Source organism: Mytilus galloprovincialis, chromosome 12 (assembly GCF_965363235.1).
Source record: "Mytilus galloprovincialis chromosome 12, xbMytGall1.hap1.1, whole genome shotgun sequence".
Lineage (NCBI taxonomy): Eukaryota > Metazoa > Mollusca > Bivalvia > Mytilida > Mytilidae > Mytilus > Mytilus galloprovincialis.
The window spans coordinates 13,913,837-13,927,313 of record NC_134849.1 but is presented as its reverse complement, the minus strand read 5'-3'; the positions used below and the strand labels follow the sequence as shown (position 1 = coordinate 13,927,313).

Below are 13,477 nucleotides of genomic sequence, written 5' to 3'. Positions count from 1 at the left end.
CCTATTGATGACAACTGTTTACCATTACTAATGCCATAAGACAAATGACTACGTACTTATAATACTCATATTTGGTAAAAAGTTTAACTGTTGTTAATGTTTTCTTCTATTTATTAAAAAATCTTCAGTTAGCAATCTTATGATAAAAAGGTTTTTTTAATCTTCAATGTGTTTGGTTTTAAATTGTCCTGTAATCAGTTTCTTTAAAATATGTATCTGAAATAGCTTTGAATGAAACGATCGCATGTCAAACAAACCTTCATGAACATCAACTTCATAAATATAAACACAGACATTGATTTAGTTTTTTTTTTTTTATTTTTTTTTTAAACAATTATAGTTGGCGTATCATCATAACTGAAGTTTTGGCTATGTTGTTGCTAAATTTGCTCCAATACGATTGACTGTTGAATTTCCCGTTCAGAGCACTGTAGTTACAGCTTTTATGCCACCATGGTCCCCCAGATAATACACACGCTCTTTCACTTTCATCATTATCCTGGTCGATCGTTGAGAACTTCATCCCATTATGATAAGCCATGTTATCACCTTTATTAACAATAAATAGTAAACTGATAGAACAATAATATTTATATTGATATAAATAAATGTTTGTTTGTTTTCAAAAAAGAACAAAAATACATGAAAACAGTTTTTGTAAGTTTTACTCAAGATGGAAACCATGTTTAAAACATTTCATTTAGAACACACAATGTATTCTTATTAACGTGAGTATGCTAGTATTCCCCCTTCCTATTATATTTTTTATTTTTTATTTTAGGTATCTCGATTTACACAAAAAGAAACCAACTAAGTTGTTTCCCCCTATTGATTTATTGACATTTTTTCTTAGATTTCAATATACAGACATGCTCTTTAAATATAAATGCTGACTAATTTCAATTTGATGCATGTAAAGTTGGTGGGAAGATATTACAATATTATGACAAAATTTGAAGTTAAATGTGTACACTTCAGCAAATTAGGTTTTAGTATGAACCAATGATTATAACGACAAAAGGAGAAGATATTCTGCACCATGGTCACGTGATATCTTATGTATTTCTTAAACTGTGCTTATAACTTATAAAATTTGATTAAAATAGATTTCAAAACATAAACGTGACCTTGAGACCCAAGGGGTAGGTACCCTGCTGCAGTGCCAGATGTTATATAATTTACGACACGTTTTCATTGATTTAGTTTCATTTAATAAACGCAGTTAAATTATAAGATTTTAAACCAAAGTTTTGGTGTTTTTCGTTTATTTTGTCCAATTCTGCAGTAGATCGATTAATTGAACTTTCGTATCTTACCTGCATTTCCACTATAACTGCCAATAGTCAGTCTGTACTTAGATGCTGCATTGCCTACCATAAACGTTTTATACAGAGCATACTTTTTTGTGTTAGACCTGTCCGTTAGGTCTATTCTCAGTTCATATTTACCACTGGATGTCAGCTTATGTATGTATTTGTTTCCTACAATACACATAAAACACTAAATTTGTAAAATGCAGAAAACAGATAAAGGTTGGCTCTTTTTTATAACAATATGAACTACAGCATAAATACTACACGACTGTATGTATCATATATCATTCGAACCGAAAATGTGTGTACTTCAGAAAACAAAATCAAAGGTCAAAAACAGTTTTCAAGGCAAAACTAAATTTATTATTTAATTCCAATTATTAATAGATATAAGAAGATGTGTTACAAGTGCCAACCATATAACTCTACATCCAAGTCACAATTTGTAAAAGTAAACCATTAAATGGTCAAAGTACAATACTCATTATGCAGTAGAATGATTGAAAACGTGCACCTATTTTCTTCTTTTTCCAAAGTGAAAAACAAATCATTAAATGAGTATCCTGAGTAAACGTATGCGTCTTTACCCCCCCCCCCCCCAAAAAAAAAGGGGGGGGCGGTTTTACTATTTAGAGCCATGTTTTTTTCAAAAGGAACAACCACCGTCAAAACTATACAAAATGTATATCTAAATAGAAAAGATATAACTGTCTGTTATGCCTCAATGAAAGTGGAAACCTGAGTAATGGTCGTGTATGTTTTATTGAATACATGAAAAACTGCTAACAAAACATTTTTTCAAACAGACTTATATTTTAGTTTAAACAGTGTTATGTCGTTTTTTCAGAAGTAAAATGTATCAATAGGATAAGACAGATTGACATCTTAAAGAAGACATTTTTTATGAAAAGATCAGCCTTTTGTATGCTTTTTTACGTTTTAAAATTGAGAAAATTGTGGTCAATCAACCCAAACTAAATGGCACTAGATAAGAACTTTTTTCCAAGCAGGCCAATTTTACATCGCTTTTAACATATGTTACTGTAGGTTGCACTTTGTAAATACAGCGGTTTCTCAAAACACGCCTCTTTTGTGGAAATCTTGAATATTCATAGAAAATTAATTTTGTTTACATACTGGTTCCCAGTTATGCTCTCTGTGTTCCATTTCACAGATACATAACATGGGAATGTTACCAGTAACTAAACATGCGCATATTGTTTACATTGAAATCTGTGGTAACCTTTCATTCGAGGGAGGGGTAGTTAAGAAAATCAGTGTTAGTTTAAACTCTGAGAAGTTCAGGACACATAAACGTTGAAAATATGCCGCACAGCCCTATATTTTGACCTTTGAAAAAAATTGTGGTGCATATGAAATTTCAATTCTAGGATAAGATTTTTTTTCAAAACTTCATAGTAAAAGTGGTACAGTTGTAGCCGTAAAAGGAGTTCCTATGGGAAATTGCATTGTCAATTTTTACAGAAATGCAACCTGTAACGCGTAGCAACTTTAATACGACATTTTTGATAAATAGAACCGCCTTTTATCCGTTTAAAAAGAAAGAAAGTTTCGGTTGTTCAACATGTAGCGTGCTTTTATTCAGCATTATAGAACATTTCAAAACATTTCGTGTCACTTTTATCACCGGAAGTGTGTGGTTGTTTAAGGCAAAATATTGTTTCAAAAAACATCGCGATTTATGTTTAAATGACCGTGTCCTTAGAAAGCCTTGAACCTTAAAAAGTAGATGTCCGGTTCGTGCATATCCTAGGCGGACAATGTCTGCATTTTTTTTCAGTTAGTTATTTGATAGTAGAAATTTCGGAAGTTAAAAAAATATCGTTTTAAAGAACCTTACTCACAAAAAAATTGGTAGTACGTATATGAATTGAAAAATTGCAGTTTTATTAATTTATTGTGGTAACAATACACCAAACGACTTTTTGACGACCATCTTAAATTCAAATAAAACCAGGACTGTGCAAATGTTTAGAGTGCATTATGAAGTGAAATTCAACTCTTTCAATATTCGACTTTTTCCTATTCCGTCACCGCACTACAAAACTTACCAAGCCAGTATTCACCGTTTAGATTCCCAAATCCGTTCTCATAATTTGTCCATTTCTTCTCAAAATCGACTGATCCATCTAATCTTCTTTGGATAATCTAGAAGATTCATATGCCAAAACGTTTATTTGATTGAATGAGAAAATCTTGTAAAACTAAACTTATTATTTTTGACTATACGTTATTAATATACTCGGCGATTACTGTGAGGAGTGTACATATTGAATTCGGAATGTATTGACATTGATTTTCTGCAAAAATAATTAAACAAAATTAAAATTTTGAACATAGAAATCTACTTATACATTTAAAAGCATATACGAAGCTTAAAACGCCAAGTCTTTATGTTGGAGTAAACAACTCTTAAAGAATATTCTTTTAACTTGATTTATACTTTTTTGTATGAGTATACTTTGTCTCCGTTTTGGTTTATTGTCTCTTCATTTTGTGGAATATTTTTTGAATTTCAAATATTTTGGCCTAGACCATCACTGAAGACACATTTGGATTAGAAATGCGCATCAGGTACAAATAAGTTGGTACCGTTTATATAATAGACGTTGTTGTTGTCCAAATTTAAACCTTAGTGATGTGAATCATTTTGTTATTACATTACTCAATTTACATAATAGTGAACGAATGTTAGTCTCATAATGGGTAACCAATGACGAAAAGAAATATCCTAAACTGTGTCATATATATTTGAAACTCACAGTCCAACCCCCGGCATCTGTTTTCATATCACAATAAACCTTGACCTCAGATTTGTCGGGATATATCTTGTATACACCAGATTCCGATTTATATTTCCTCAGCTCTGTACAATCCTTCGCTAATTTTATATCACAGATTCCTGAATCAATGATATAATGAAAAATTACAATCGTGTAAGTCATCAAACGGACATTTCTTGGCTTTTTGTTACTTGTTTACATCTAACATGTCTAAGTCATTTGGTCTTTTGTAGAGAGGTATCGTATTGACAGTCATAACACATGATTCTTTTTTATATGTTCTTGCTTTTTAAATAATTTTATCAATCCTTCTTAGGAGTCACGTGTATCTGGCTATGGTAGCAATAAACAATAAAAAAGCAAAAAAGAAAACTGGAAGGAAAAATGATTAGAATGATTAAAGTAATTATAGTACACTTAGACTTAAAAAAACATGAATACACATTCACACTAAGTAACCTGATTATAAACCATGGTATTGACAAAACTTATAGTTATTTTAAGTGCAACTGTGACCTGGAGAAATTCCAGAATTTTTATAGTTCTAGAACTATGGGAGACAACTACCGATCGATTTTATTACATATACGAAAGCTCTTTTTTTGAGAGCCCAGGTGGTCGTGTGGTCTAGTGGGACGGCTGCAGTGCAGGCGATTTGGTGTCACGATATCATAGTAGCATGGGTTCGAATCCCGGCGAGGGAAGAACCAAAAATTTGCGAAAGCAAATTTACAGATCTAACATTGTTGGGTTGATGTTTAGACGATATATATATATATATATATATATATTTCTTCCTTTTTTTTTCAAACAACAATGATATTTTCTATGATTTTCTTTCGTTCTTCAAATAGGGAGTACAACAGATTAAATCAGTTTGAAGTAACAAACAAATCTTCAGAGTAAAGAATCCAAACAAATTTCATTTCATCAGATATTCTTGAAAACATTTTCAATTTAGAATTTAGATTAGACAGATGTTGAGATCTAGAAGTTCAAAGCAGCCAGGTAATTTTATATCTTATTAAGATATATTGATGATGTTCTTTTCTTTAATAATCCAAACTTTTCTGGTTCAGTTACATTGATATATCCCCCAGAACTATCAATTAAAGAAACAACAGACACGGCTTCCTCGGCCTCATTTTTATACCTTAATTTGACATGCACAGTCATCTCAGTACCAGAATCTAAGATAAACAAGACGATTTTCATTTTTCCTCAACTGAGTAGCAATGTACCAACTTCATCTGCATATGGCATATACATTTTCTATTCTAACCAGTTATATTATAAATTTCTGCCTCCATAATTATGTAATGTTATGCCGTGAATAAATTATGGTAATGATTATTTATGTTTATTTATACTGTTCATGTTTTACATGCATGTATGTATGTAACGCAAAATATATTTTGTTCTTCTTTTTAAAAGGAAGCAAATTAACCGAATTTTAGATTGTAAACCAAATTAACAATTCTTAAACTTACCTTTCACGTCCTGTTTCATCAATCTCAATATTCTTGAAAGTTGCTTTTCTCCGCGTGATTCTAAATACGATATATATATTTAATGTTATAAATCTAGTAGTATGGCTGTTTCCAAAAATGCATGCTTATTTCAATTTAAGGTGGTATGGGTGACGTTTGTCATATTGGATTGTAAAAAACAGAGATTCTAAGGTCCAGATTTTCAATCAAGTAAGCAAAATCTGATGCAGGAATACAGATAAATACTGCGAATTTTCAAAAGAACCAATTTATAAGAATATAACTTATAAATTTCAAAATATTTTGACAAGTGTATATTATTTTGGTTGATTTTTTTATTGTTTTTAATTAGGCATATTAAGGAGAGGTAACTCTGAAACAGTGCATTTTCTAAAGGAATCTACATGGAATTTCCCTATTTTGTATTTTAGCCGGTGACCATATCTTTATTTTTGATATTCTCAAAGCCGTGTCTAAAAGCTGTTTTTTCGAAACTAATTTTACAATTCTATCATTTAGTTTAGTTTCCAATAACAAAATGGTGTATTTTCCTTTATAATCCGTACAAAATGTGCCATTTTGTCTTAATCTGTTGCTTGAGAAAATGCACGGTGACCTATCATTTTTTTTTATATTTTTGAACATATATCAATATATACATGATATACTACGTTTTGGCAAAGTATGACCAAATTCTATTATTTGTATTTTAGACTCCCACCTTATGTATGACCAAATTCTATTATTTTTATTTTAGACTCCCACCTTCATAACTATTTGATACAGGTTTATTACTAGTTATCTGAAGTATTGTATTAGAGTCTAAAAAGGTCCAATAAATAGAACAAAATTGAGACACAAAAAATACAGGAGAAGTTATCACACTTGACTATTCAAATGCTAGAACAAAATATCTCAACCTGAACATTTTTATGGTTTATTCAGCATTTGGTTATTGAATAGTGAAGGATATTTATCTCCAAACTATAAGCAAGATTTTATAAGTATTATTCTTAATTTGTCCTACAGGCCTACCTGACCATTAGACACGCGTGTAGCTCAATTTACACTACTTGGCTGCTACACGAGTTAATGAACATGAGGTTGATAATAACACCCTTTGATCGATTTTTTCTTCTGTTATCTGGGATTTGCTATCCCCATTTGCATGAGGAGTAAGCTATATCCTTAGATGAATAACTAAAAACATTTTTTTTGGTAAGGACTTTTTTATGTTGATATCGACTTTTGTATTTGCAATAATATCCCGTTGTAATTAAGAGTAAACTTGTCAATGCATTCACTAATCTAATGCAGAACTTAGGGTACCTCTAAGAATCCACTTAATTTCAGTCTTTATTTGTGTATTCAGTTTGACGATATCCTTGTACACTGCCATATCTTGAAATTAAAAAAAAATGATTTTGATATAAATGCACAGTATATTTCAAATAGAAGTTGTAATAACAAAAATCAATTAATTTAATTGTTCATGTACGTTAATTGTTCTTTAAAGCTACTGCGGAAATGACTTAAAACATAGCATTGCATTGAAAATCTTCACTTCTACTTACTACTAAGAATTGTCTGTGTATCCTTTTTAAGCTCTTTTGCAGTTTGGTAATTCTTTTCAGTTAAGCATATTCCTAAAATTACAGGATATCCACATATGAAATTGAAAAAAAAACATACATCAGATGACTTTGAAAGCTATAAGTTCTGGTGTACAAAACATGATACCGTTAATATTGTTAATTTTAGAATGTATTTTCCTTTGAATAACAAATTATTTATAAATTAAGGTCGGCCGGAAGTTTACAGATATTTCAAACAGTTTGCCAATTATATAAATATTTTCTTGTTGATGAAAAACATTGATGAAGTTTATTCATATTGACTTTGTTGAATTGAACAATAAAATGACTTATCAACTGACCACCATTTTTTATTAGGTGAGGGAGGAGGAGACGGGGGAGGGGTAATTTTGCTTTCTTGAAACATGATTTTTGCTGATAAGAAAATAATGACTTGCCAGAATAGATCAGCTATCTGTCTTAAGATGAATAACAACTAAATATATGTAACACTCCCAAACGTGTCCTTCCCCCAAAACGTGTCTATTTCTCCCAAACGTGTCTTTTCTCCCTAAACGTGTCCGAAATGTACAATATTTCCCAAACGTGTCCGATTTCATAACCCCCAAACGTGTCCGATAATTGTTATTCGCCAAAACGTGTCCAATATTTAACGCCAAAACGTTACACGTCTTTTAGCGCTTTTTCATGTATCTCTTAAATAAAATCGCTGATAACGTTTACGGCAATTCTATGATGGGAGACACACGTGATGAAGATGTCATTTATCAGATTAAGTTAGTTCGATGTAGGTTTTTAATGATTATAATAATTGCAAAATTAATCTGTTATTATTAAGTAACTTTGACTGCAGTTGTTTATTGTCCAGTTGCAAGTATTTCATATTCGTTTAGAGCGAACATACACATAGTTCTGGAGTTGAATTAATCGTTAACTTTGTTAATTCTTTTGTACTTATAAACTCCGATGATGCCTTTTATATTTATCCGAATATTGCATGGCAGAGTTTTAACAGTATTTTTTTTTTACTTTTGTCAATAGTTTGTGTGTATTTCAAAAGCCCATCAAATTATAAACTTGTTATCCGGGTTTTTAATAAATTTTAGGTTTCCACCATCACTAAAGACACACGATAAGAAACATAACGTCCAGTGCCAAATATTTCATGCATAAGTTTTATAGATTCTTTTTTTTATGAATATTACTGTTATGTGATCAACGTCGGTTTTAAATGCAAATTTATTTTGTAGTGTATAAATAAACTTTAGAATGTTGATTACGTATTGTCCAGTTGCAAGTACTTCATGCATATTTAGAGCTCACAATAGTTTTGCAAGTTTTAATGTTTTTACAGTTGTACTGTACACATTAACTTTAAACTAAACTTTAAACTGATGATCGCGTATTGTCCAGTTGCAAGTATGTCATGCATATGTAGAGAGAACATACAAGTTTTAATGTTTTTGCAGTTCTATGTAGAGAGAACATAGGCTACCTGTTGTTTTTTTTTTTTTACATTTTAACATACATGTTTTAATGTTTTTACTGTTCTTTTGTTAAGATAAACTCTAGACTGCTGGTTGCATATTGTCCAGTTGCAAGTATGTCATGCAAATTAGAGAAAACATACAATTTTTAATGTTTTTTTTCAGTTCTACTGAATAAATTAACTTTAGGCTGTTGATTGCGAATTGTCCAGTTGTCAGTATTTCATGCATAATTAGAGAGAACATTAAAGTTTTAACGCACAGAGAAAGGGACACTTTGACCCGTTAACTGTACTGTTTAACTCAACATGTTTGCTTACAATTTACAAACGAAATAGCCGAAATGACGCCCCCACTTTAAGCCAGTTTAATTCTTCCGTTTTGAAAAAGTACTTACGTGCTTATGTATATTTTTAATGAAATGGTAAAATTAGTATACAATGTACGTTAATGTAATAGCAATAACCAAATAACGCTTGATATGGACACGTTTTGGGGATTGGACACGTTTGGGGGTTAGTAGAGAAATGGACACGTTTGGGCGTTTATACAAATGACACGCTTTGGCGCAGTTTTCAACTAGACATGTTTGGGGGAATCGGACACGTTTGGGAGGAAGGACACGTTTCTGAGTGTTACATATATACTAAATGGAAACATGTGTATATGCTTGTCATGAGCCTTAAACCGGTTGTAAAAAGGCGAAGAATACTGAACTGATGCTTATCTATGTGTTTGCATATTCAGTTGATGAAAAGTTTGTTAAACACATGAGTGTTTCCCTTTGGAATAAGTTGAAAGTTTTTGGACACAGGTTAAGACTGCTAAATCAAAAAGGAAAGCTAAAATTGTAAAACTTCTCTAAGTGTATATACTATTCAATAATATTACATAATTCTTTTATAACCTATTCTTTTGATTTCTTAACTGAAAATAATACATTCCTAAATGCATGGTGAAACATAAAAGCACAAAAATACTGAACTCAGAGGAAAATTCTAAACGGGAAGTTCCTAATTAAATGCAAAATAAAAAGCTCAAACACATTAAATGAATGAATAACAACTGTCATTTTCCTGACATGGTACATGCATTTTCTTATGTACATTGAACCTGGTTTTAAAGCTAGCTCTCACATGTATGACATTCATATTAAATTTTTTCATTAGCATTCTATAAAATTTACCTTGTAATTCATGCAAAATATCGTCTACTCTGGAGTCTTCCTCTGATGATTTTCGAGTATTCCGCACATCTGAAATAAAAAGTATGACAGATGCCACTTGTGTTTCAGAAACCGCCGAATTCATCCCTAGTTGAATACGACTTTTTTTTAAATTGAGTGTAGTTTCGCCATTTAATTCATAAATCTTGATTCTTTTATCTAAACACAACGATTTCAATTTTGATCCCTCCGAATTGTGAGTGTATGCTGTTGTTAACTTCAATAAACAGTTTGCTGTGTTTTCCTGTTATTAAGGTATGTTCATATGTGGATGTTTGGGAAACCAGAATAGTAGGAAATGATTTTATTTTAGAAATAACACTTCATAGATTAAATGCGTCGCAATTTCGCTTCATCATTTACATGTAAAGATATGTTCGTTTTGTTGAATTTGAAATGTTTAATGGGAGAAAGAACAACTTGTACAAATCCGCTACAATGTGAATATTTGATAAATTTGTTTTTTGGAATTAAAGGGACGGACATGTGTATCATTTATTTATAACATTTGTATATTACAAGTGAAGTAGGCGCTTTATACAATGTATGACATATTATACTGTTGAATGTTCCCTTTCTGTGTATATGCTTATCTAACAATTAAATTATGCAACATAATTACAAATGTTTTATGACTGTGATTGCGCAATTTGTTTTGTTTTTTTACCTCCCTTGAGATATTTTGATATGCAGTCCATAAGATTATTAAAAAAAAACCGACACGTTGAAAATTTGAATAATTTCACCCGACGAACAAATATTTCAAGGTGAGATATATTAATATTAATATTTAAAAATCACAGTCTTTAAATGTTAAGATATTACCTTAGTGAAACCGGATTAACTAAGATTAAAAGTATTTTATATATCTCACCTATATTTCCTTGTTCTACGAAACAATTAACAGCTAACAACAAGGCACAAAACAATATCCAATGCATTATGTTGAATATGTTTGCTTTTCAAGTGTTTGATGCAAAATACTAAATATCTCGAAATCTTTTCCGAAAATGATTGGTGATGTGTATATTTTTATCAATATAGCATGACTTTCACAAAGTTCCACATGTTGCATTTGACAGTTGATACTTCATGATTCAACAAAACGGAGTATATTTTTCTTCAAATTTAAACATCGATCCATATCAAATATCAGTCAACAATATTTTCCGACAATAGTAGATCTAACAAATAGAAAAAAAATGGCCGACAGGCTTTTTTACAAGATAACATTATGAGAAAGATTCACTTAAAGGTTTTTTTAGCATTACGAATAAATACCAGCTTAACCAAAGGGTAGACGAATTTCTTATTATGGACAAACAAAAAATTGTAACTAGTTACTATTTTTCTTGTTAAATCAGTCGTGCTGCTCATGCTCGGTACCAGCAATATGTTTCGTTTGGTAATATCGTAATCGTGGAAATGGATGTGGGTACATTATGTTCGTTACAATCATTGACACCCATACTCCCTAAAGATCAAATACAATATTATGAGTTCGCCAAATATCGAATGGCTGAATTCGATGTTTATAGTACAACTCAAAAGGGTAGTGGTCTAGCCTTAAACCTTTTGCAAAAAAAGGATTTATAAATATATATATATATATATATAAATATATACAACTCGTCTAAACATCAACCCATCAATGTTAGATCTGTAAATTTGCTTTCTCAAATTTTTTGTTCTTCCCTCGCCGGGATTCGAACCCATGCTACTGAGATATCGTGACACCAAATCGCCTGCACTGTAGCCGTCCCGCTAGACCACACGACCACCTGGGCTTCATAACAAAGCTTTCTCTGGCCGTGTGTTACCTTTCCTTGTCAGTTTTAATCTAGCAGCGTACTACAGTACAGAATACGGGCGAGGGAAGACCAAAATATTTGCGAAAGCAAATTTACAGATCTAACATTGTTGGGTTGATGTTTAGACGAGTTGAATATACATAATGTACACAGCCATGTATCACCATCATTGCTGGTGATCCGATGGATAAATCTGTTGTAGAGTTGTCACTGACTTAGACGTACTTATTTATATAAATATATATATATAGATAACTAATCAATCCAACATTTCTGATATGAATGGTTTTAATTAACTAGTCTAGTACTTTCATGTTTTAAATAACAATCTTCAGATGAAACTATACATGATTAACGTAACTATGTAACGGTAGGTATTTAACGTCATAGTTGTCGTTGAGTATATAAAGGGAGATAAATCGTATTACACTTAGTCGAGATATAGAAGTATGGAACGTCATGATTACACAATAGAAAATGCATAGTTTGCATTCAATCGTGATTTAAATTTTAAAATAAAATGTTTTTCCTTGACTTCCCGTGTAATTTCACAGCCCATATGCATTTAATAAAATGGAAATATTTAAAAAAAAATCCTCCGCCACATTCGTCTAAATGTTTGCTGAGGGGAGTTTTTCTGTAGTGTGGCTGCCGTATCTGTTGTCTGTGAATGCGCACTCTTTCCCTGTTTGGCCGATATGAATTTCCTGGCAACCATTACATTGAACACAATAAATTAAATTCTCGGATTTACAAGTAATGTCTTCGTTGGTGAAAAGTGATAGACCATTTGGTATGTTCATTCCCTTGCCGACATGGATATATGGACATGCTCCACAACGACTATCTCGACATTTTGACACACTGAATGTTCTTTTTTGGTCGAATCTTGCTTGGGGAAATAGTCGTTTAAGGTTTTGTGGTTGCCATTTACTTTGTAGAAGTGTTTCTGAATTTATTAAACGGCGCATCTTTTCATCCTGACAAGAATAGATCAATTTGCTTTTGCAATGGGAATAATTTTAAAGTTACGGGGATTATGTGTAATGACGAACGGTATATCATCGTTGTTATTACTCTGCTCCTCTCGGGTGGAGCGTAATTGGTTGATTTGGATCTGTTTTGCCATTTCAATTCCCATTTCTATTGAAGTCTCTAGATAGTTTTGCTTGATCAAAAATGACTGTAGTTCCTCTAGATTTTCTCTCATACCTGCCAAAAATAGCACCGGTTCACGCTCGTTTAGTAAGCTTCGATGTCACAAGCCTAGATACGAACATTCCACACGATTTAGGCATAGAGGCAATACAATATTGGGTTGCAAAACATCGAGATACAATACCAAATCGATTCACTGTTGACTTTATACATGTTATACTCGATTCTACTAAACTTATTCTGGTAAACAATTCTTTCTATTTTAATGGCAAGAACTATTTGCAACATCGGGGGACAGCAATGGGAACAAAATTCGCACCAACCTATGCAACATTAGTCATGGGCTTCCTAAAATAAAGACTGTATCAAAAAGTTGAAAATAATTTTGGAGTTGAATTTGCAAAAAAAATTAAATTATCATGGCAAAGATATCTCGATGATTGCTTCATTATCTGGACCAAATCCGACGAAGAACTCCAAGTATTTTCGGAAATACTAAATAACCTTCATACCTCCATAAAATTTACGGAGGATGAAAATTTCAATCAATTGCCGTTTCTAGACATTCTTGTTATTAAAGATGGCACCGAAATT

General features: G+C 31.6%; 1 protein-coding gene across 1 annotated transcript; it reads right to left on the bottom strand.

Moving 5' to 3' along the window:
- Positions 1–311: 311 nt before the first annotated feature.
- LOC143054330 (fibrinogen-like protein A) lies at positions 312–10,906 on the bottom strand. The gene is made up of 9 exons (XM_076227309.1): positions 10,789–10,906; positions 9,876–9,944; positions 7,182–7,253; positions 6,937–7,008; positions 5,608–5,667; positions 4,097–4,236; positions 3,386–3,482; positions 1,317–1,481; positions 312–549 (listed from the first exon to the last, which is right to left on the bottom strand). Exons 1-9 carry the CDS (start codon positions 10,853–10,855, stop codon positions 335–337), a joined length of 957 nt encoding a protein of 318 aa, XP_076083424.1. The 5' UTR covers positions 10,856–10,906; the 3' UTR covers positions 312–334.
- Between the last annotated feature and the right edge of the window lie 2,571 nt (positions 10,907–13,477).